This window comes from Aspergillus novofumigatus, assembly GCF_002847465.1.
Source record: "Aspergillus novofumigatus IBT 16806 chromosome Unknown P174scaffold_9, whole genome shotgun sequence".
NCBI lineage: Eukaryota > Fungi > Ascomycota > Eurotiomycetes > Eurotiales > Aspergillaceae > Aspergillus > Aspergillus novofumigatus.
Window position 1 is genome coordinate 805421 of NW_020194282.1, and position 21390 is coordinate 826810.

General features: G+C 48.7%; 7 protein-coding genes across 7 annotated transcripts; 2 read left to right on the forward strand and 5 right to left on the reverse strand.

Moving 5' to 3' along the window:
• The first annotated feature begins 4955 nt into the window (after positions 1-4955).
• P174DRAFT_307081 (uncharacterized protein) lies at positions 4956-6395 on the forward strand. Its single transcript, XM_024821636.1, has one exon. It carries the CDS (start codon positions 5129-5131, stop codon positions 6200-6202), a length of 1074 nt encoding a protein of 357 aa, XP_024678384.1. The 5' UTR covers positions 4956-5128; the 3' UTR covers positions 6203-6395.
• An 867-nt stretch (positions 6396-7262) lies between these two features.
• On the reverse strand, positions 7263-7820 carry P174DRAFT_377964 (DUF3602 domain-containing protein; the record flags this gene model as incomplete). The annotated part of the gene is made up of 3 exons (XM_024822792.1): positions 7263-7423; positions 7491-7694; positions 7781-7820. The coding sequence occupies 3 exons, from the start codon at positions 7818-7820 to the stop codon at positions 7263-7265; spliced, it is 405 nt and encodes a 134-aa protein (XP_024678385.1).
• A 2491-nt stretch (positions 7821-10311) lies between these two features.
• P174DRAFT_454790 (bZIP transcription factor) lies at positions 10312-11814 on the reverse strand. Its single transcript, XM_024829263.1, has one exon. It carries the CDS (start codon positions 11774-11776, stop codon positions 10523-10525), a length of 1254 nt encoding a protein of 417 aa, XP_024678386.1. The 5' UTR covers positions 11777-11814; the 3' UTR covers positions 10312-10522.
• A 307-nt stretch (positions 11815-12121) lies between these two features.
• On the reverse strand, positions 12122-13934 carry P174DRAFT_507435 (MFS transporter; the record flags this gene model as incomplete). The annotated part of the gene is made up of 2 exons (XM_024831377.1): positions 13379-13934; positions 12122-13283 (listed from the first exon to the last, which is right to left on the reverse strand). Exons 1-2 carry the CDS (start codon positions 13762-13764, stop codon positions 12122-12124), a joined length of 1548 nt encoding a protein of 515 aa, XP_024678387.1. The 5' UTR covers positions 13765-13934.
• Positions 13935-14555: 621 nt separating this feature from the next.
• Positions 14556-15816, forward strand: P174DRAFT_515810 (uncharacterized protein). The gene is made up of 4 exons (XM_024832225.1): positions 14556-14822; positions 14986-15141; positions 15166-15172; positions 15243-15816. The coding sequence occupies exons 1-4, from the start codon at positions 14679-14681 to the stop codon at positions 15605-15607; spliced, it is 672 nt and encodes a 223-aa protein (XP_024678388.1). The 5' UTR covers positions 14556-14678; the 3' UTR covers positions 15608-15816.
• An 813-nt stretch (positions 15817-16629) lies between these two features.
• P174DRAFT_464194 (putative plasma membrane protein Pth11-like) lies at positions 16630-18041 on the reverse strand (the record flags this gene model as incomplete). Its single annotated transcript, XM_024830356.1, has 6 exons — positions 16630-16951; positions 17012-17104; positions 17157-17485; positions 17542-17609; positions 17668-17724; positions 17834-18041. The coding sequence occupies 6 exons, from the start codon at positions 18039-18041 to the stop codon at positions 16630-16632; spliced, it is 1077 nt and encodes a 358-aa protein (XP_024678389.1).
• A 1507-nt stretch (positions 18042-19548) lies between these two features.
• P174DRAFT_378065 (uncharacterized protein) lies at positions 19549-20829 on the reverse strand (the record flags this gene model as incomplete). Its single annotated transcript, XM_024822797.1, has 1 exon — positions 19549-20829. One exon carries the CDS (start codon positions 20827-20829, stop codon positions 19549-19551), a length of 1281 nt encoding a protein of 426 aa, XP_024678390.1.
• Positions 20830-21390: the final 561 nt, after the last annotated feature.

Genomic DNA, 21390 nt, shown 5'->3' on the forward strand with positions numbered 1-21390 from the left:
GAGAAACAGAGAAATAGCGAGAGCGGCAGTTGCAGCATTACCTATCTGTGACTATCTACGGACTTAGAATCCTAAGATAGATACCACCATGCAAAAGGACCAGTCATCTCCGCATCGGGTTAGCCTGCCGCTGATCTCGACTTGTCTAGCCCGTTTCCGTCATCACCCCTCTGTTCCTCTGCAGAGGAGAATCATGACGCCAAGCAGATATCCATCAACTCCGAGCTAATGAGTTGTCGGAGAATATTATTCCAGTCGCCCAAAACTAACAAGCCTGAGGTCTGGCTGCAAGATCGACTGTTGGCATCTTCTTTGCGGCCCAAGATGCACCTGTCCTTTTTTGTCAGATCATCAGCGGATGAATGCCCATCAATGTGATATCATCCAGCAATACAAGACACTCTCTAGGATGGCGAGCTTGCGTGCGACTGAAGCAAACCCCGTACAAGAAATACGGGTCATGAAGATCTTCCTCTTTCGTTTTCGAGAGTGTCACTAGATGCCGCAAGTGACTGTTTCGGCTGGCTTGCAGTAGGTTGGTTGGTGTAACCCAAAATCACATTGCCCACTTCGTTCTTCGTCGTCATGGACCTCTAGCAGCAGACATCCGAGAGCCTAGCCCTGAGAACGACGAGGTACTGTGATTTCCTTATACGAACTGCTAATCGACAAGCGGCTGTGGTGGAGAGTGCCACAGTATATAGAGAGTATAGAGAGTGGTACCATATCTATTCAACTAGGTTACCACTAAGTTACCGGCTATGTAGTTTTCTTGAGATCACCCCATGACCTAGAGTGGAAACAATCAATTGGCTCTTTGAATTCTGATCACATTCGTCCTATTCTGGATTCGAGAGACATGGCTGCATGAGGCCATCTACCCCGCATCAATGCCAACTGAAGGTTAGAGTGCCTTCTCAAAATGGAAACAACTCATCATGGTCTCAGGCAGCTCCTATCATCAGTGGTTGCCAGATAGCAATTACTTTTGCGGTCAATCAGTCCTAACAAGCAAACACCGACTCGAGAGAAGCAACGCGTTTCATCTTTCCAGCGACCATTCACAGAGACATCACCAAATGATGTACTTCCAGCTCTCGACAGAATCAGACGCCGCGACGACGAGTTCATCGTCAAGTCGAACGCAATTTGCGTCAAGAAGATTCTCATTTGCCAAAATTCGTATTGACCGATAGTCTGCTCCTGGCGGCTTTCGAGATGAGAGATTCGACGTCTCGTCGACCCATCTGCTCCGCGCTTTCGTGGTCGACGAGGGCGTTGAGGAGAAGTAGAAGGTCTCGGCACATGTGCGCAATACGAGCCTAGTCCAAAGACTCGCAAATCAGCGCAGTACCAGTACAACGTTAAACCTCTTTGTATATCCTCCTCCCTCTTCCAGCGAGAGCTAATTATACCAAGCATTCCTGGCCTTGGTCACTGGTCGAGTTGGCGATGCCTAGGTTGAGAAACTGAAATACCGGGAGGGCGTCCTATTGGAATGTCATAAAAGACGGGCAAGGCATGCCGACGACTCTGGCCTCGCCTACACGAAGAGACATTGACAACATGGCTGCAGTATGAATGCTCGATTTGTGATGAGAGAGATTCGTGGCGGGTTGACAGTTTCTCATTTGGCATATCCATGGTTGTGGCAACGAGAAAGAAGTCTGTAGATATGTCCCCGGAGCACGTCGTCTCCCAATTACCGGTTCCATAGACCTCAACCTTCGCCGCTCATCACAAGAACTGGCCGAGCTCAAAACCATTTCGATGGCTCAGATGGACCCTGTGCAACCTTGACTAGAGTGGTCAATTTAAGATCTTCAGAGGCTTTCGTCCTACCTATGTATGTCCAAGGGGCATCGAACATAAGGTCGCCTTGCGAGCTTCCTGGTGCTCTAATGCTCTATCTGACCACTACACGAAGCCCAGCTTGGATGAAGACGGGAACTCTTGCCATGCTCGTGACAAGGCGGTGGCCTATGATCTTTTCGAATAAACCGGTGACGCTTTGACCGAGGGGTTTATGTCCTAAGATTTGCACAGCTCAGTTACCAGCACGGTTAAGTTCTCAGCAATCAAGGTCAAAAGAGGTACCTGCTTTGAGATTTACCTGCTCTGAGTTTAAGGCTCGTTGCCCCGATGCTCACCACACGAGACACTTCAATTGTGTCTTATCACCACAACTTCTTGCAATCCTTTTTGCGAAGAGCGATACCTCGCGAAGACTCTTCTTGCCCTTGGGCTCCATGACGACCGATGAAACGGAAGTCGAAGGTTCCCGAAGAAGCGGGCTGGGTCAGTAGGAGTTCGGGGGTAAGTTAGGCTAATGCTTTCCCTAGAGGGCCGCTATCTAGAAGGCTGGAAACCGAAAACAACGAACAGATCGGAAAATTCGTGCAGCGAGTTTCACAAGTAAACCAGGAAAAGGCGAAACACATGCGCACGCTGGAAATTATGTTAACTTTGGCGCATAATGCATTCCTCTGGACTCAAGGTTGCTCGTATGGCAGAATATATGATTGCGACGCGAGCGCTATCGATAAGTCTATTCAACCTAAATAGAAACTTAGTCCATGATTAAGTTGTTGCTTGTGTAAGATCAGCGTTCATTGACAGACAGATTCCCCAAAAAGGCCTCTGTGAATCCCTGGTTCTATTGTGCCCATTATCTCTTTCAAGGAAACAAATCTCGAAAGGGTTAGTTGACGATAGTTTCGAGAGCGCCTTATTAGCCGCAAGCAAATCCCGCACGACACCGTATTTCTTAGACGCATACTTGGCCTGAATCATTCTTACTACAAATAGTTACTGGTCGGGCCAGTGATGCTCCTTCTGGGAATAGAGGGATTGTCGAATACCGCTCGCAAGGGTCTGAGACTGAGCAATGAGTAAAGGCATGTGTCTGTCGACCGAAATACATGAACGGAAACTGTTCTTTTCCCTCCTGAGGAATAGTCTCAGAGGAGCCCAGGCGAACAGGACAGCTGTAGGAAGATATCACCAATTGTCGTCGCAACTTGGACACTACATGGCGCCACAGTCAGTGCATAGAAGGCTGTCGCTTTGCCCTTCAGCGAGTGCGACGAAGTTTGAAGATTGGTAAGCTCCAAGCTTAGGTGGCCTTGCGATTTAGTTGTTCCGAAAACTCAGTATTGGTTCCAACAGATCAAGAATGACAGGGATATGGTGGTCGTGCGTGAAACCATCGATGGAGACACTATCTTGATTCGAGTTGCTAGTTGCTGGCCTTATTGGTGCGAGAGCTCCCATATAGATTTCAATGATGAATAGCAAACGGCGGAATGTCTGAGGCTTTCGTCATATTTCTTGGCTCAAAAGCCGTTGCATGTGCTTTCTGGAAGATGGTCGAACAGGGTGCGGAGCGTGTCTGAAGGTGAAGGTGTGCGTTGATGTTGTGGAATGGATTCCGCATAATAATCCACCAATGTCCATCCTTGGTCGTATGCGAATCAGTAGTTCCTGGCATAGTCAGGTTAGCTCGCTTAGATGTGAGCATACTCAGCACAGAACAGTCGAATCAGTCAGGATTGCGACTCCCTACTGACAGTGTTGTGTTTGTTCAAATGGACAAATTCACACTCCGCCATACGCGAACAAGTCAGAGCACTAGAAATGATGATCCAATGATGGTAGATCAAGGGAGACCAAGAGTACTAATTACCCGAAAGGGTAAAAGCAAGTTTGGCTCCAAACTCCGATAAGGATAGCGGCAAGGTGGAGAGCCCGCCGGATTGGTATCTTTGCGTTCTACGTGCGGCCAGTGGAACAACGAACAAGTGGAGTTGCAGGGTGGATTGTCCGAAGATGGTATGACGAGGAATAGGGATGTATGTGACAATCACCCAATGATACGAGTCGATAGTAGCGTTGACTAGTAGAAGTATCATGCGTATCATGATTAAATAATGTGCAAACGTATGGATGAGGGAAATTTGTAGGTCTTCGAGGAATCGTTTTTAAGGGCAAGTCGGAGGTAGCCGATTGGCGAAACTAGATATTCTGCTCCGATGATCGATATATTCGATAATTATTGTTTAATAGTTCAATCCGATCTGCAATCTAGCTTTTGTGAGAATCGACTGCATTATTGTCTGTTGTGTCTTATCCGTTGTTGCTAGGAAGGGTTCGGTTAGGACACAGATCTGTAATGTTGTCAATCATAGGTGTCAAGGGGGCAAGTACGGAGTAGGTTCTGAGATTCCTAACCAACTCCTTCCATTCAGGAGTTGTCCTCCTCTTTCCTAGTACGGTCAATGTGGTTCGACTCACGGGACTCGCCCTGCAACGGTAAATGCCAATCTCTTCCAAGACTCAGCATCGAGTGCATGATGCATGTATCTGTCCATCCAGGGTCCGGTAAATCCGACCGCAGCCGGTGCAGCGACATGTACGGTGTAGGGAAGCATTTACTCATTCTGTCGCCCAGAGTGTCGCAGGGGAGTATCAGTTTTGGTAACTGTTGAGACGGCGATCGATCTCAGACCCACTGAGCATGAAAATCCGTTCGTTAGCCGGTTGACAGGGTCTAACTCGTGCTTTCGGCTACGAAGTCAAAATAGATTAAATACCAGACCCCAGCACCGGTGCCTCCGAAGCGCTGATGGGTAGATTCATGGACATCCCAGACGCTCTTTGGTCACAAGACAATTGTGGAGGCGATTCACCGGGAAATTATATCGAGCTCTGGAGCCTCAATCATTTAGAAAAGCGTGAGTGGCTCAGACGACGGAGCTGGCTTGCGCGATGCCTCCGACAATAAGTGCTAGGAACTCTCTGCGCCGGGGTCATGGCTGTATTCAATGCAGGAGCCGACGGATCAAGGTATGTGTGCTGCGTGATGGCGTTGTTGTTCCGACTTCCAAGACCAATGGTGTTTCTATTCTTGTCGAAGATGCCTCTTAGCTCACCGGACAACATCGTGTACATGACCATGACAGGGATGCTGAGAGCTTCGGTGCCTTGGAAAGTGTCTGTGTCCGGATGGGGCTTTTTTCTTCCTTTGTTTATGGATCTATTTCATCTTGATTCCTCATCCCATTGGTCTTTCTTCGGTTTGAACTGACTCGGACAGTGTGGGAAAGAGCATCCGCGATGTTCTCATTGCATGAAGCGGGATATAATATGCCACTATATGCCATCCTGGAAATATTCGCGCTCTACATCGACACAGAACCGGTCGTCAATGAACTCATTACCATCTATCCCTGTTTTGACTTGCGTCGCTCAGTCTCAGAGTCAGATGAGTCCCATGGGTCGCAATGGTGCCCAAGACAACCTCAACGTCCACGATCTGGAGTTGATGATGCAGTGGTGTACTAAGACATATCGTTCAATGTCTCATAATAGCAATGTTGAGAGTATCTGGCAGACTGTCATTCCACGTGAAGCTATGCAGCATCCGGCCCTGATGCATGGTATTCTCGCCCTGTCCGCATTGCACCTGGCTTCCTCAACAGGAGGAAGCATGCACGAACGATATATTAAAACGGCAAAGACCCATAAAGACCTGGCTCTGTCAGGATTCAAAGAGACATTCACAAATATCAACCATTCAAATTGCGATGCAGCCTTTGCTTTATGCAGTCTCACCACCATATCTTCCCTAGCCTTTCCTCTGATTGCCGGACACGGCCAGACAAACACGGCGCTGGATGATCTTTGCCAGGCTTTCCAAGTTGCAAGGAACTCCATGAATGTTCTGGCCCAGATCGCCGACCAAATTAAGAGCGGCGAGTTGAAGCCGTTGCTTGAAAAGGACGAATGGGGCCCCAAGATGCCGGACACTTCGCGGCTTGCTATCATGTCCTTATCAATGACGAACTCACAGCTGGCCAACCGGAACCCGAAGCACGAAAGAGAGATGTTTGAGGCAACCATCAGAGAGTTGGGGGAGTCTCTAGAAAAACTTGCGCAAGGCAGGGAAGCTTCAATCGTGGCCTTCCAGTGGATGTACCACATCCCACCGAGGTTCATAGACCTAGTACATGAGCGACATCCGTTCGCCCTGGTCATCCTGGCTCATTATGCTGTGGGCCTCCATTTTATGAGAAGCCGCTGGTGGATGGGTGAATGGGGTGCACGAATCATCCAACAAATAGGTCGACTCCTGGACTCTCAATGGCGACAATCCATTAGTTGGGTATTGGATGCTACCGGCTGTTATATTCCACCAACTTGACTGCAGCAAGGATTCTGTTGTGCACCTCATGATCGCCGTCACTTCCGTCCTAGTTGGTGTCTTAGGAAACTGTAATGCCCAAAACCTACTCCGCGGTCGAAGCTCATTCTTACTGGCAATGTCGGACGACAATACCCAGGTTGCGATAAGAGAGCAGGGCCAAGCTCACATTCGCGCCACTCAAAGTCGACACTCTGCGACTATTGTGGTATCCTTGGGTCATTCCACAGACCATAAGGAATTGCGTCGACTTATTTGGCACCTAATGTCTTGTGCTTAGGTTGCATCCCCCGTGATACCAGTACCCGGAGAACAAGGGGACCGATCTCCGGCGATTTGTTGTTTACATAGATACCAGCCGATACTGGTTTAACTTAATTGCATCCTCAACATATACACGATAATGAGCAGCTACCAGATCTAGCAAAGTGGATAGTTACATTGAAATCGATAGAGAGATATGTGGAAGAAATCCAGAGTCTGATTGGTAAATAGTGCAGAAAAAGAAACGAAGTATGTTGATAAGCATCCGGGGTTCTATTGGAGCTCATACTAGCGCCTCCAGTGTGTATTAATGTTCTCATATAGTCTCAGGCGATATATAGACAGGAGAAGACCGTCCAAAATTCCGCCATCTCACCAAAGATAAAGCAGCTCGAGTGAATCCATGCAGTCCTGGGACAATCCAATTCAGGAAAGAACTGGGCTTCGTCATTCAAATTTTGATTTTCAGACAAGGGTATTATCCAATTACAAGAACATAGAAGTAAAAACAGATGGTGAAAGAAGAGAAGGGAAGAAAACAACCGACCGAACAGGAAGAGCAAAGATGACATCCAAGCAGAATTCAATTTTCAAAACAACCCCTGCCCAAATGCAGTTCCCAGTCATTCGGGTGGGACATCAAGCACCGCCAGCAGTACTTTTCATTTTCTTCCAGTATGAGACAGGTTCGTTGGGGCGTTCTGGGAGGCCAGTCGTTGACAGCATCAGACCAGATCCCGACTTGACACAATGAATCCAAAACCGCCAAACCTTCAGAAACAACCTTATAAATATATCACCGCGAAGATGACGAACCCGAGCGCTTCTCACTAGCCTGCTTGACATCCTTCAACCGATCCCTCGATGCGGTCCGAACCCGTTGCAGATTCTCCTCTTCCCGCTCGCGGACCTTCTTCTCTTCCTCGGGACTCGGAACGTACGCATTCGCAGCACCACCTAGAACATCGACAGTCAGCTCAACGACTCCGTGAGCGCGCAGACAAAAGGGAAAGGCAGAACCTACCCCGTCCCGTATGATGCGGGGCTTCCTCCACCCGCTGCGGCGGCGATTCTACATCCTGCAGCTCGCGCGCGATTTCCGGGCGCTCGGGGTCATACTGGACCATATTGCCTGAGCCGCCGCGACCGGTTGTGAAGGTATCTTGTTTGATTGTCGGGGTGATGAGGTCCTTTGCTGAGGTGGGGTTTGCGGTGGAGTAGATGTTTCCTGGTGAGGGGGTCGATGTTAGCTCAAGTTCAACTGGGAAGAGGAGATGTGCGACTGCACGGCAGACAATCAATCAGGTCTCTTACCTGCGCCTCCACGGCCATGAGAGACGTTTCGGCCGGCCATTGCGATTGATGTTGTGAATTTGCGATGGCGCGACTGAGAACAAGCAGCGAGCGAGACTGATGGGGCCCGGCGGAATTTAGCGCAGGCGGTTCGTTCTTGGAGACCGAGGGGAAGCGAGAAGACTTTTTTTTCGTTGTCGAGGGCTTGGAGTGACTGCTCGTGGGGAATAATAGGCTTTTTAACAGAGGAGCGAAGTTGGAGATTGAAATGCTGATTTTAGAATCCTGGCAAAGGTAAAAATTTCGCGCAGGGTCTGGTGATTACTTTTTTTGTTGGCATGACCGCAGCCAAGAAAGAATCCTTTTCAATCTTGCCCTTTGCCCTTCTGCGATTTTCCCCTCCATCGGCGGAATTAAGGCATCCACTGGCTTGGCGCCCATTGTGTCCAGTGGCGTCATCTTTCCTCCTCCTTGTCAAATCGAGCTCATTCTTGCACTCAATCCCTTCTTTCCTTCTCCACCTTTCTCATGTTTACGCGCTCTCAGTAAACTACGGACTATGGAGTACTTATTTCAGCTCCTCTACTACATTTGCTTGGCTTCAACCCTAGAGGGGTACGCGGACGGGACAAAGGACCTCGGGGTCGCTTTTGTGGCTGGCATCGGCTGCTTCTTCGACCCACAGCTGAAATCTCTTTCCTGCGCGTGGGTTCTCTCCCCCGCGAATCTGGTCATACGTAGTCTCAATAGTCGTGGACATCCCCACATAGAGTGCCAAAATCCCCGAGCGTGCCCAAGGCAGGTATGCAGGTCATAACTAAATCGGCCCTAAAGCCTCCTCACACATAGCCCAGCAGTGACCGGTCGTATATCGCCTCTACACGACCAACACCGAAGTCTGGAGAAAACGCTCTACCCAGCTCGCACTCGGGCCCAAACTTGGTCTTGCACTACCAGGAAAAGGCATGTTGGACTAAAGAGAAGATAGGACACCCTGGGATCGCATTGTGGGAGATGCGGCGGCCAATTCAGGCTGTACTATTTGCCAATCTGAGCCACTAACTGATGCCTATCCATATGTCGTCAATGATGGAGGAAAAGGACATTCTGAGTTCAGTTGTAGCCCTCTCCCTGGTGGGTAAGTCCCAGGGGAAGCAGAGGTCTCCGGCTCATCATATAAAATCCGGGCTTCTCGGACATCTGCTGGCAACATGAACCCCTTTTTGACCCAGGGCCTGCTGGAGTATTCTGGTGGCGGGCCACGACGGTTATCTTCCAGGTATGCTTGGGAGTACAGCGAATTCTGGAAACAAACAGCAAGATCCTCCGTCCTCCACAGAATAGAGACATTTTGGGATAACGCCTTTTTATCCCAACTGGGGCCCCTCAACAGTTGCTCTCTGGGCTATCTCCGAGAGTCCATATCTAGACCTTGGGCTGCCTGTGGTAGTATTAAGCCAATGGCAAAAACTGGCTGGCCATCGAGAACGTCCTAGTAGCTGACCCACTATCGCTCGCACATATGTAGAGTGAGTGATACACATCATCATGGATGAGAGCAGACAAGGTTCCTTCAAACATGTACCTTTGGGAGCTCCCAGCAAGGAAGACTGCTTTCCTAAGGGCGAATTACTCGTTGGTTGATGCCGGGGTGTCCCAACCGCTGGCTCATCCGAGCCTCTTCTGATGGGTGCAAATCTAGCCAGCTTCCTCTTAATTTGTGCGTACCAGTTTGCAACTCGAAGCGTAGGCGAGGTGGTTTTGGAAAGCTCGTACAGCTTCACCTGCAGCTCGCGAACCGCCTCGTCCGTCTCACCCAGTGTGGGAAGATGAGAGAAGGATTTGTCCGTAGACTGGAGGCGAAGTGGTAGAAATGAGCAAGAAGAATGGAGGGATGAAGGTGAGAATGAGGAGTAAGCTAAGCAAGATTTGAAAAGGAGTTTGTGACTCAAAGAGTTGTGCAGAGATGTCTTTGTGTTTGGGTTGTGAAAATTGCTTCCTCCTCCTCGCCCTGGGAACACCAGGAGGCAATGGGTCTCAGTTCAGTCACCAGGGAGCTGTCATGCAACGAAAGGGGAACGCTAATATCCTTTAATGGCTGGAACCTGGCAAAATGAAAAACTAGTATGTAGAAAGTAAAGCATAATGTGAGAAGAGAGTCAGGTAAGTCAATGAGAAGAAACTCAAGCCTCAAGTCTGAGTGGCAGGAAGATGATTTGTTTTGTTTGTGAGAGCTGCTTCTAGCTCATTCACTAGGGAACTGCCAGGCAATGACAGAACATGCTAATGTCCTTGCAACAGACCGTGTCCGGAGTAAGTTCTCCTATACCCAGCCACGGGACCTAGATATGATCTAGAAAAGAGTTGAGCATCACTGACGGATTATTCACTCGAATTGGAGATATGCACCTCAGACCAAGCTCTCATTTTGGCATGAAGAAGACCGGACATGTACTTTCCCTCACTATTTCCATCTTTATGAATACTTGTCACAACTCATTTGGGAAGCTCAGGAAGAGCCACATATCGAGCCGCTGTGACTGCTGGAACGTGCTCATTGTGAGAGGGAGGACATAATGCTCAAGAAGCTTGACATTTATTTCTCTGGTCAATAAGACAATAAGAGCCCCCTTGTTTATCATAAACGATGAAGTTGCCATTGATTGAGCTTGAGCTCTAGATACGCACGGAGTGATCAGGCTAAACTTCGAGCTCTTGGGAGCAGGAGTTCTTAACTCCGAAATCCAAACGTGCCATAGCTGATCACTCTACCTCGCTAGGAGGAATCATCCGAAACCGTAAAGCCTCGACATCCAGCCCCTCCATCAGCTCCGGGTATTTATCAATAAACTCCGACGTCAAGCCCCATCCGCTCTCACGGGTAAACACTTCGAAAAACTCCTGACGAATCTGCAGATTATCATCCGCATCACGCTCCAGCACATCCTTACCCCAGGGCCAGCGCACTTTGGTGCAACAGCACAGATAACCAGTGAGTTCGGTGTAGTCGTACTTGGTCCAGTTCCTGATGATATTGACCCTCAGCTGCGGCAAATTTATGAAATCCAAAGCTATCGGGTGACCCTGCTGGATCTGCGTCATGAGTGGTTGTTGGAAAGGTGCCAGGCGCGCAAATGTCGCGGGGTTGGGAGAGACGCGCCATTTACTGTAGACATAAGTCAGCCAGCCCAGTGCGACACATTCCGCGTCGCGAATCGCTCGCCGTCGAATTGCACGGTGGATCTCGTTGGCCAAGTAGTTGCGCCGAGTCCCGTGGAGGAGGTCCAATGGGGCTGGGACGGGCGGACAAGCAATGACGAGGTCCGGACGAGTGAGCCATGGTGATGTGGCTGGTACCAGGGACGGATCATGCCCGTACTCGTTCATTGGGACCAGACACCAAGCGGGAACAGTGCTAGGCAGAGCCTGGATAGCGGAAGAATGAGGCAATTCGGGCAGTTGAATAGATGGCAGTATGCTTGGTCCAGCGGCTGCAACATCTTGTACGCTGTTCAGATGACCAAGTCCAGGGCCAGTCCCAGCATACTCCAGAGTCAGTCCTGTCGTTCGAGTGAAGATCTCATTCTGAGCAATAAGATCTGGTATCTCGACGTTGGCAACTAAATTTGGAGTCGCTGCTAATCCTTTTTCCGCCTGATCGCACTGACATGCAGTCCTTGGACTGATGTCAAGCCCTGCATTCTCCAACCGTCGCGGTTGCTGGGATGTCACCGACGAGACTACTCCAATCTCATCTGCATCCCAGGACACAATCATGTTCCGCAATCGGTCCTGTCGAGCTCGCAGCAGCTCATTTTCCCGACGAAGGCTATCGACAGCCGTGAGCAGCTGCTGCATTAATGAAGTTCCATGATGCGTCTCACAAAATTCCACCCGTTCTTCGAGGTATTTGATACGGTTCTCTCGTTTCTTTCGAAGATTTTCTTGAGCTCTCCTGTCTCGGAGACGTTTCTTCTCTGAGGAAGATAATGATGCATTATGGCGGTTTGATACCATTATGATCGCTTAGAGAATTCAAGAACATTTTGAGCGTATGCTAAGAAAATAGGTGGGAAAGGTAAAAGCACTTTAAGGAGCGCGGTTACGGAGTTATACGAACCTAGATTTCTGGTGTCTGTTAGGCCAGCGAATAATGAATAAATTTATGCATGCATAAAGGATTGCGCATGATCCTTCGACTACCTGCTTTTCGGATCGAGCATTAGTTTTTGTTGACTGTTATATATGCGATTCCTTGAAATTCAGAACAAAGAACCAAACCAGCCACTCGTGTCCTCCCTATATATATCTATACAACTCATAGTCAATCCAAAGAGCCAGCGAGCATTACTTAGTCCCCTCTTAAGCTTTCCTCCCATCAAAATTGACCGGATACTTTTCCCGAATAGCCTTGCCATATCTGGTGAAGAGGATGGGGATCGGCACAAAAGCTAGAGCAATAAATCCCAGCAACGAATTGCCCCAGCCCAGGCCTAGACTTTTAAACATACTAGGCCCGGCAAGGGGTACCAACGCACCCACCAATGATCGTGTAGCAGTCAAGATGGCATTCGCGGAAGCCGCATACGCAGGATAGCAATCAATGGTATACGTCTGGATTGGCATGAACAAGCCCATCAGCGAGATGCCAAACGGGCACATGCCGATGATAGGCACGATCCAATGCACCTGCTTGGCTGCCGACCATCCGTACCAGAAGAAGCTCACGGGCAAGAGGCAGGAAAAGAAGATCATGGTGGGTAAGCGCATCTCTGGCTCGGACTTGCCTCCGTTCTTTGCTGTCATTCTCATCAAGATCTTGTCGTTTGTGAAAGCGATGAGTGCGACGCCGATGAAGAAACCAATGCCAATGCCTAGGTAGGCGAGTCCGGAGAGGCCCGTACTGAACCCGTATTGCATTTGGAAAACTGCGGGTATGGTGGTGAAAAAGAGATATAACAAGGCGTAGGTGAGAGACATGTAGATCGAAAGCAGAGAAACGATGGGAGACTTGAAGAATAGCTGCAAAGGTCGCATAAGGCCCAACTTCAGGGTCGATGCCACCGATACGCCTTGGCTGTCAGGTTCGTATGCACTGCGCAAATCTGTACGACCCAGCTCTTTGGCCAGTTTGGCTGTCTTCCACCGTATAAGCACGGGAGCATACGTTTCACGGTTCAGACACTCGATTCCGAATGAGATGACTCCGCTTGCAATCAGTAGAATCCAAAAGATCCAGCGCCAGCCGATTGCTTCACCTATGAAACCAGCACAGATAGGCCCGGCGACAGGGCCGATCAGCGGACCCAAGCTCCAGATCGATGTTGCCATCCCGCGTTGCTCGACAGGGAACAGATCAGCAACGAGACCTGCCCCGATGGTAATGCAGCCGCAACCGCCTATTCCGGATAAGAGCCGAAACACAATGAGAGACTCAATGTTGGGAGCCAGGGCACATCCGATTAGCCAGACGACGAAGAACCAATTGGCGCAGCTGAGCACTATCCTTCGGCCATAAATCTCGCTCAAGGGTGCGAGAATCAGGGGACCGAACTATGACTTTCTCGTTAGTCTCCTATTCTGTGTGCTCCTCAGCCAGTAAATCAGACGGATTCTCACCGTGTAGCCCAATAGAAAGATTGTAACGCTGAAGGAAAGTAACGTCTCATTGGTGACACCCAGGTCAACAGCCACATAGCTAGCGGCGGGGCGAACATGCTCGACGCAAGTGGTGAAAGAAAGGTGATAGAGCTCATGAGTGCCAGTAGACCCCATTTTTGGCCCGCGGAGAAATTCTGGGGATTCGCAGGGTCATCTTGTCCGTCCCATCCGACAATCCCACGATGGAGGTCTGTTTCTGGGAAGCGTTTGGTCTCGCCGTCCCACAAGCTGACTGCTTCGTGGGCAGGTGTATGGTCTTCCTGGAGTGATGGTGTGGATTTCTTTGCATACTCGGTTGTGGAAAGGCTGGACAATCGGTGCTTTTCCAGATCTTCCATTTCCATGAAGCCAGGGCCTAGGTCGTACAAAAGGGATGAGGCAGAGTATAGAAGAGAGTTACAATCAGAAGTCGACGCAGATGTTATCCAAAATGAGAAAAGCCCTTGGCCAAAACTGATTGAAGAGAAGGGAAGGTGGGGAGTAGAATAAAACGCCTACGAATGGCAGGGAAAACAACTTGACTCTTGCCATGGGAGTTTAAGGGGATGTGCAGTCACCTTATAAGGAGAACTGCTACAGGATAGGTAGTAATCCGAATATGAAGCATAAGCGTATAAGTTCATAACTATGCCTTGAAACCCTTCTTATGCGTATAACTGGACCCAGTATGGCAATGCCCATGTTAAAGTTCAGCACTAAAGAAGCCAAGGTAAAAACGCTGATTCAGTGCCCCACATCAGATAGCTAATATTTTCCGTACAGCAGATCTCTGTGTATAGAAGGGCCACAACATCTTTTTTTATGTTCATCTGCTGGTATTCACTATCTCCAAGAATATCCAACAGGGTGTATATTAGGACATAGAGTACAGTTAATACTAGGCATATTAACAACTTAGCCTGCATGGGCTCAGGTAACTTTTTTCTAACCCCTCGGCGGATATATCTACTACCCTGAATGTGGTGACTTACATATGACCTAATATGCTCTAAGTGACCGTTAGACTTCATGCAGATATGGCTATGGCTTTATCGGACGTCATAAATGCGCTCGACAGCATTGAACAGGTGCGCCTGCTTCTAAGTTTGCTTACTTACGCCTCGACTTATTATGTTCCTTTGACCCATAGAGAACTGCCACATTCCGGTCATCTCCTTAATCGACCTGTCCTTGTGGAGGAGAGAGTTCCTAGAGGAACGTTGCATCTGAGTAGTAAGAACCACAATGTGTTCGGAACGCTCTCTTGGAATCGCCAGCCATGATGTCGGAGGATCAGTCGGTTACCCTGGATTGGCGAAATGTCCACTTTTTCGACGGTTCAACAGGTGACATGCTAGGTGGACCGTTTCAAAATGGCTCAGTTACCCAAGGCAACTTCATCAGCATGCTTAACATGGTGTTAGTACCACACCCGCTCATTGGACCGCAAACATTTACGACCAGGGCGAGGTCCGGGCAAACTCTCTCACGAACTAGCCAACGCCTGACACCCGGAGATTAGGATATCTATGCTCCTGATGGCTGTAGGTGTAATGGTAGTCGAATAATTGAAAAGGTAAACCCAGCTAACTTGGTTAGACTCTATCAAACTTAGTGATGAGCCGGTCGTGCGCCGACTCCCTCCGTACCGTGTTGGTGGCCGCGAGACGGATTTCGACGGAGGCGTGAGGGCTAGGGATGGAAAGTGCGTCGTCACTGGGACTGTTAACCTTGCTGCTCGTGTGGATGACTGAACAAGCTTCGAGGCGGCCCGTATATTCCCTGTGGAGAAAGAAGAGCTACTGAATCGAACATAATTTGAGCCGATGGATCACAAATCCAGACTCTGGGTGCCATTCTGCGCCTATCGACTCCAATCAGAATGGGCTTCTCCTTTTGGCACACATACATCAATTATTTGACACCTACGCCACAGTGAACCATGATGAAAGTGATTTTCTTACCTACGGCATATGTAATAAATATGCTTTGCTAATCTATCCATATGACAACTATAAGATCGTCTCTTTTATTGCTGATTCCTTCGAAGTGGATGGAAGAACACTCGATCCTGTGTGTCGAGACCCGGCCAACCCAAACCGCGTCTCAGACCACCTCTTTCGCTGGCACTTCCGACACAGCGTTCTCAAAAATATGAGGAAGGCCAGAGAACCTCCATTAGAACACGACTTCCCCCCCGGGAACTGACTAGAGGGACCTTTCCCAGCGGACCGACTTGAAATGGATTTTCGTACAGACTACGGGGGTAGAAACGAGTCGAAGGATCTCGGGACTTTCCTGTATGAGTAATTGCCGAAGGAAATACAACAGCATAGAGTTCCGTTCTGAGCACTGTACGAATAACCTAGTAACACAAGGACTCTTGTCCGACTATGGTTGAATCATGGAATATAACCATGAATCTAATAGCTATGGATCATCATTGATTTCAACCATTAGCAAAGAGTGATCTAATCTATGAGGTCACCTAGCTATGAGTCATGTGATATTCAAATGGCCTATGCAAGAAGGAATCATCTATAAATACACCCTTACAATCACCCTATAGCTAGTTTGAAATTAATCAAGGAATTAAGTCATTAAGCTAAGGTATCCTTAGCTATTATATTATATTCTATTCTATTCTATTCTATTCTATTCTATTCTATTCTATTCTCATTCTTTCTTCATACCTAGGCAAGCCATCTATTCCCCTTTGCGTTTGCGAATTTCCTTTGTCATTCCTGTACTATATACTCTTCACTATTTCTATTCATAGGACACAGTATGGATATGCAATCATGGTACAATGCCAATAATGTATGCCTTCTGTACAAATAAGGTAGGTAGTCTGCTGGATGTATGGATGGTACGGGTGTGGGCCCGCTGATTCATTGCTGCGGCACACCAGGCACGCAGGCCGATCCGGGTTGAAGATATTGTCAGGTGGGGAGTTTGGCTGGGGCGGCCCATCTAAACCGCAACACAAGACTCTTTCGCAGATAATGGCTCAGATAATAGACTAAGCCAACCAAATAAGGATGAGATCATATGTATTGTCAGGCTGCATGTAGCCTCTTAGTGAGTGATCAGGAGGCGGTTCCTGCTTACTCCATCAATAACTGGTAAGATGTGCGAGTCTGCAGGACTGACTATCAAGGTAGATTCTAGACGATGTCAGACCGAGGATCATACTATAACTAGATAACTACACCTTACTCCTAACATCCCTAACAGCAAGACTCTCCCCACTTCTGTTCAATCGTCGTTTTGCGCCAAATCGCATTCGGTGGACTAGATGGCGGCGACACAATATTAGTCTCCGGAACCGCACCTGAGGCAGAGGTCTGCGGAAGAAGCTCGATATTATCAGAACTGTGATTCTGATGTTTCTTGTCCACGCTGTGTGGAAATCGCGAGCGTGAGGGAGAGAGACGGATGTGGATGGATCGCGAGCTGGTCGGCCGCCGGGATTCCTTCGTGTTTTCTTTGAAGAGTGCGCCGAGGAGAGGGAGGCAGGTGCATATTATGCCGATGTCAACTTCCAAGGTGCTGGTTTTGGAGGGTAGGGTTAGGATAAATAGGGAGTTAAGGAGCGGGAGGGAGACGTACTTGACGATGTAGATCGGCAGGAGGGAGTAAGTAATGTCCACGATGTTGACTTGGAAGCGGTATATGCAGCCCAAAAAACTCATCACCACACTTCTATGCGACAATTAACTTAGCCAATCCATCATGAGACGAGGATGGATCTCACAAAAGTCCCGTAAGGAATACAGCAGCAACGCGCCACTTCTTGGCCCTGCTCAGACGCAGCTGCGCAATAGCCAGCAACGGAAGTGTGATGATGTATACGTCGCTGACAACACCGACAACACCTACGCTGTACGCCAATTTCGAGAGCGCGTGCAGGTCTTTTAAGAAGAGGTTGAGGAAGAATGCAGCGGTGTAGTAGATCGTGCAGAACACGATACCTCCCCAGATACCGATCTTCACGGGGCGATTCAGCAAGAAGAGGCGCAGGTATAGCAGGAGCAGGGTCAGCTTCGTGAAGTAGATCGCTGGCGCGGTGAGGGGTCTCGCATACTATGACCCGTCAGCTTGATGGACAGTAGCTCTTTGCGCCAGTGGGGTCGACTCACTTTATCGAATTCAGCGAAGTTGGCCAGCGTGACCTCCCACGCATGTCGTCCGAGCCCGAGGGATCCCTCTGTTAGATATCCATGTTAGGATTGATGTTGCGATTGGTGGTGGAGATGTTGAATAACCTTTGATAATTACGCCTGTGTATGCGAATTGAGAGAGCTGAGTCGTACACTTGTGAGCTTCAGACGGTGGAAAGATTTATTGTCTTCTCGTTCATACCAGCGCAATCACAGCAGTCACTATACCATATCAGCAAATCATCCCACATTCCGGTAGAGAGAGCCTTACAGTCATCCCACCACGGCGTACGAGTAACTAAGAACCGGATATACAGCCTCACAAAAACAAGAAAAGTCATCAACGCAGTACAGATGCCTGCGATGATGTAGTATTCATTGACATGGCTGACCGGATTGACGAAGTTCGACTGCTGCCCGGCAGGTGCAGGGACAAGGGGAGTTTTGGTTGGATCTACCCCTGGCGCTGACCCTGCCATTCTGGTCTGAAGTAGCAAGCAGACGAATCTACCAGAGCGAAGCTGAGAAGCAAATTTCTCCGGCTGCTGGAAGATCGACCGCGTAGAGCCGAGGACTTGCGCAAACAACGTGAACTTCGCCCCTCCTGCAAGTTATTTAAGTGGAAGGCTTGAATTCATACCGTGACAGCTGGAACTTGGATAAGCCCAACGATAATCAGTCTGGTTTGGAACGTGCTGGGACGGCTGACATGGTCACATCTGCGTCTACGGATTCTGGGTTACAATATGCGGGGCAGGAGTAGTCAGCTTTAAGTAGACGGGATCTGCAGTCTTGTCCACCTTCGTATGAAAATGTTGCTATGGATCTGGCATGTAGCACATCTAGGATTGTGCAACCTAAGGCTGTCGTACTACAAGGGTTGATACGGGTGAGACTGGGATATACAAAATGGTGGAGGGTGAGCATCGAATAATATATAGTCAAGCTGGGGCTGTGGGTCTCATAGCCTCGATGGAAATATGTATTTTAATTATGCTTCATTTGTTCATCGACAGATACAGTACTAGATTGAATTTGGAAGAACATTGCTGGTATATGAATGGTAAGAGCATTCTCCAGTCCCCTGCATTCTAAAAATAACCTACATGTATGGATGCCTCGCCATTTATCCGGACTGAATAATACCTTAATTATGCAAGGCTGGAGATGATCATCCATTGCTTTGAACTGCTTGGGGGCTTACGAAGGCAGTGGCAACATGCCAAGTATAGGTAAGCATATTTATAGGCTGGGGTCAAGATGACTGCATTTATTTAACTGCAATGCAACGCTTCAGATTATCTCTCCTACACCATCAGACGCATAAATTAATTACCAGTATTGGCGGTAAGCGGTATTTACAAATTTAACTCCGTAATGCCCATTCCAGCAAACCGTAAACTAATACATGCATAAGTTGTGATCATCCCTATACATAGGTACATAGGTAGGTAGCCTCCAAGGCTGCTGGTTGACTTACTAATCCTTAACACATCTACTTTCTGAGGATACCGCAGTAGTATTGTTATATTTATTTTCCTATGAGACTGCGGCTGGGGATTATCTTCATAATGACCACATTGAGATCCTATAGAAAAGTGGCATTATCATGATACAGAAACAACACCTCTTAGATGGAAGCCTTTCCGTCCAGTAGGGTTGCTCGTTAGTGATGGTGAACCAGTTATGAACTTTGCATCCGTGTCAATATGACCAAACGGTCCATCGAGGCCATCCAGCGAACAGTCCCGATGATTGCACAGAACGGTTACCTTGATGCACTGCTGCACAGGTGAAAGTGATACTGTTAAGGCTTAGCAGCGTGAGTCACAGCCGTGACTGGAGATATCCGGAGTAACTCCTCAAGAGCGCTAGGTATATGTGAGTCCGCTAGGATACTGAGGACAAGGAGCAGACGGTGACAAGTGTCAACTGTCAACCTGCCTCAACCACTCCGATGACAAGCTCGAGAAATTTTGGTTTCATTCAAGAAGCATCCGGATCAAACGGCGGCTGATACGCCTTTTCGAAGCTCATACTCCACACGCCGTGAGCGCCTTGGACGGTAAAAGGCCCATCCAACCCATATGACTTGCGATTTTCCTTGTACGAAGCTGCACCAACATGTTGCATTTGCGACGGCGACATGGTCCAACGGTCCAACTCTTCCTGGTCGGCCAAAATCTCAATGGCACTGTCCACGGGCTCCGGTCTTGTCCTTTGCAGTTTCTCCAGATGGTCGATCAGCAAGGGCGCTTTCTCTCGAGGAAATAGAAGTGCTTGCGAGCAACATCCGTGGCTGTTCATGAGATGGACGCCGGGCCGCATGGGCTGCACTGTCGCACGGCCTGCCAGGAAATATAGGGCGATAAGTAAAGGAACACAGAGTAGACAGACTACCGCAAGGAATGAGTTCGTCAATATCCCTTGCATAGGCCGTGACCGTCGCCGCGCACAGACACCTGCCAGTGCCACGAGTGAGATAACCGCAAGGCTTGAGATAAGATAAGTGGGCCATTCCTCCGTATTCCAACCCAGAAATTTCTCTGTGTAGAAGAGACGCAAGTATAGCCAGTCCCTGATCTTCCCGTGCGACCTCCAGTGCTTGATTGTCTCCAGACTTCTCATGGTATGACGGTACCACTCCCTTTGTGCCACCACGTCGTCCTCTAGCAGTAAAATCCAAGGCGCCTTCGTGCCCTCGTAACAGGATCTCAGAGAGAGCTGATAATCGATAAGAGATTTGTCTTTTATCATATTCTCTCTCTCCCATCGTTCCATTTTGTCAACATCAGCGCCCGAGTTCTTGTAAGTAAGGATGCGATCGATGACATTTGAGGCCCATGGTTGTTGATAATCTGGATGATCGGAAGGATTGCTGAGCGCAAAGAGCACATGGACCACGATATTTGCGCGCTGCTCCCGCGATAAACCATCGAGTAGCGAGCCAACGGCCGTATCGAGATTTTGCTGTATAGGGCGCTTTACGGTAACGATCCCCGCACAAATTGTTGGATCGTGTCCTCCTGAAGTGACATTTTGAAGCGATTGTTTTGGTTGGGGGATTGACTGATTGAACCGAGATATGAAGTGCCGCGACTCTAGAATTCTCCTGACACTGTAATGCGGCCGATAGCCTTCCTCTGGTCGGAAAAAGTATGAACCAGGGTCGCGCGCGGAGTTGAAATGGCAAAAGATAAGAAGAAGAACATAGAAAACCGCGAAATAGACTAGGAGACGCCTCTGGATTTTGTTAAAGAGGAGCATCTCGTCACACACATGATGAAAGCAGGGGTTTGTTGAGGAAAGTGACTTGATCTGGGGAACACGAGGAGTCAGAGTCAGACAGGTTTCCACCCTGTGACAGGAGCAGGAGAAATTAGATGCAAAAATACCCTGAGACCCTTGAGCCTAACAGGGTATAGGATCACCCACATATGGAGCAATTCATGGTGCAGGCTGAAAAGCCAAGAGGGCCTAACTTCCACTGTTTATGTCTGATTGATTGGTTGTGTGGAGTGCCCGAGCCACGGGCCCAAGTTCTCGACGATAACATTTCGGGACCAGCAGCCAATCTGGTTCAGGGACGGTCAGGGGCTGCTTCAGTGATGCTTTGCCAGTTGACTCGGCTGCTTTGGTGGCAATTGTCCAATATCCAGTATCATTATTGTAGCTAGTAGTTATAGAAATATACAGAAGCATCGCCTAATAAATGAATCGGAGGACCTTGCCCCTGAGACTTTGCAGTCACGTATTAATGTCATCAATCATAACCTTATATCAACTTCACTGACTGGTTGATACGATGCTCAGAGAAACTGGAAAACA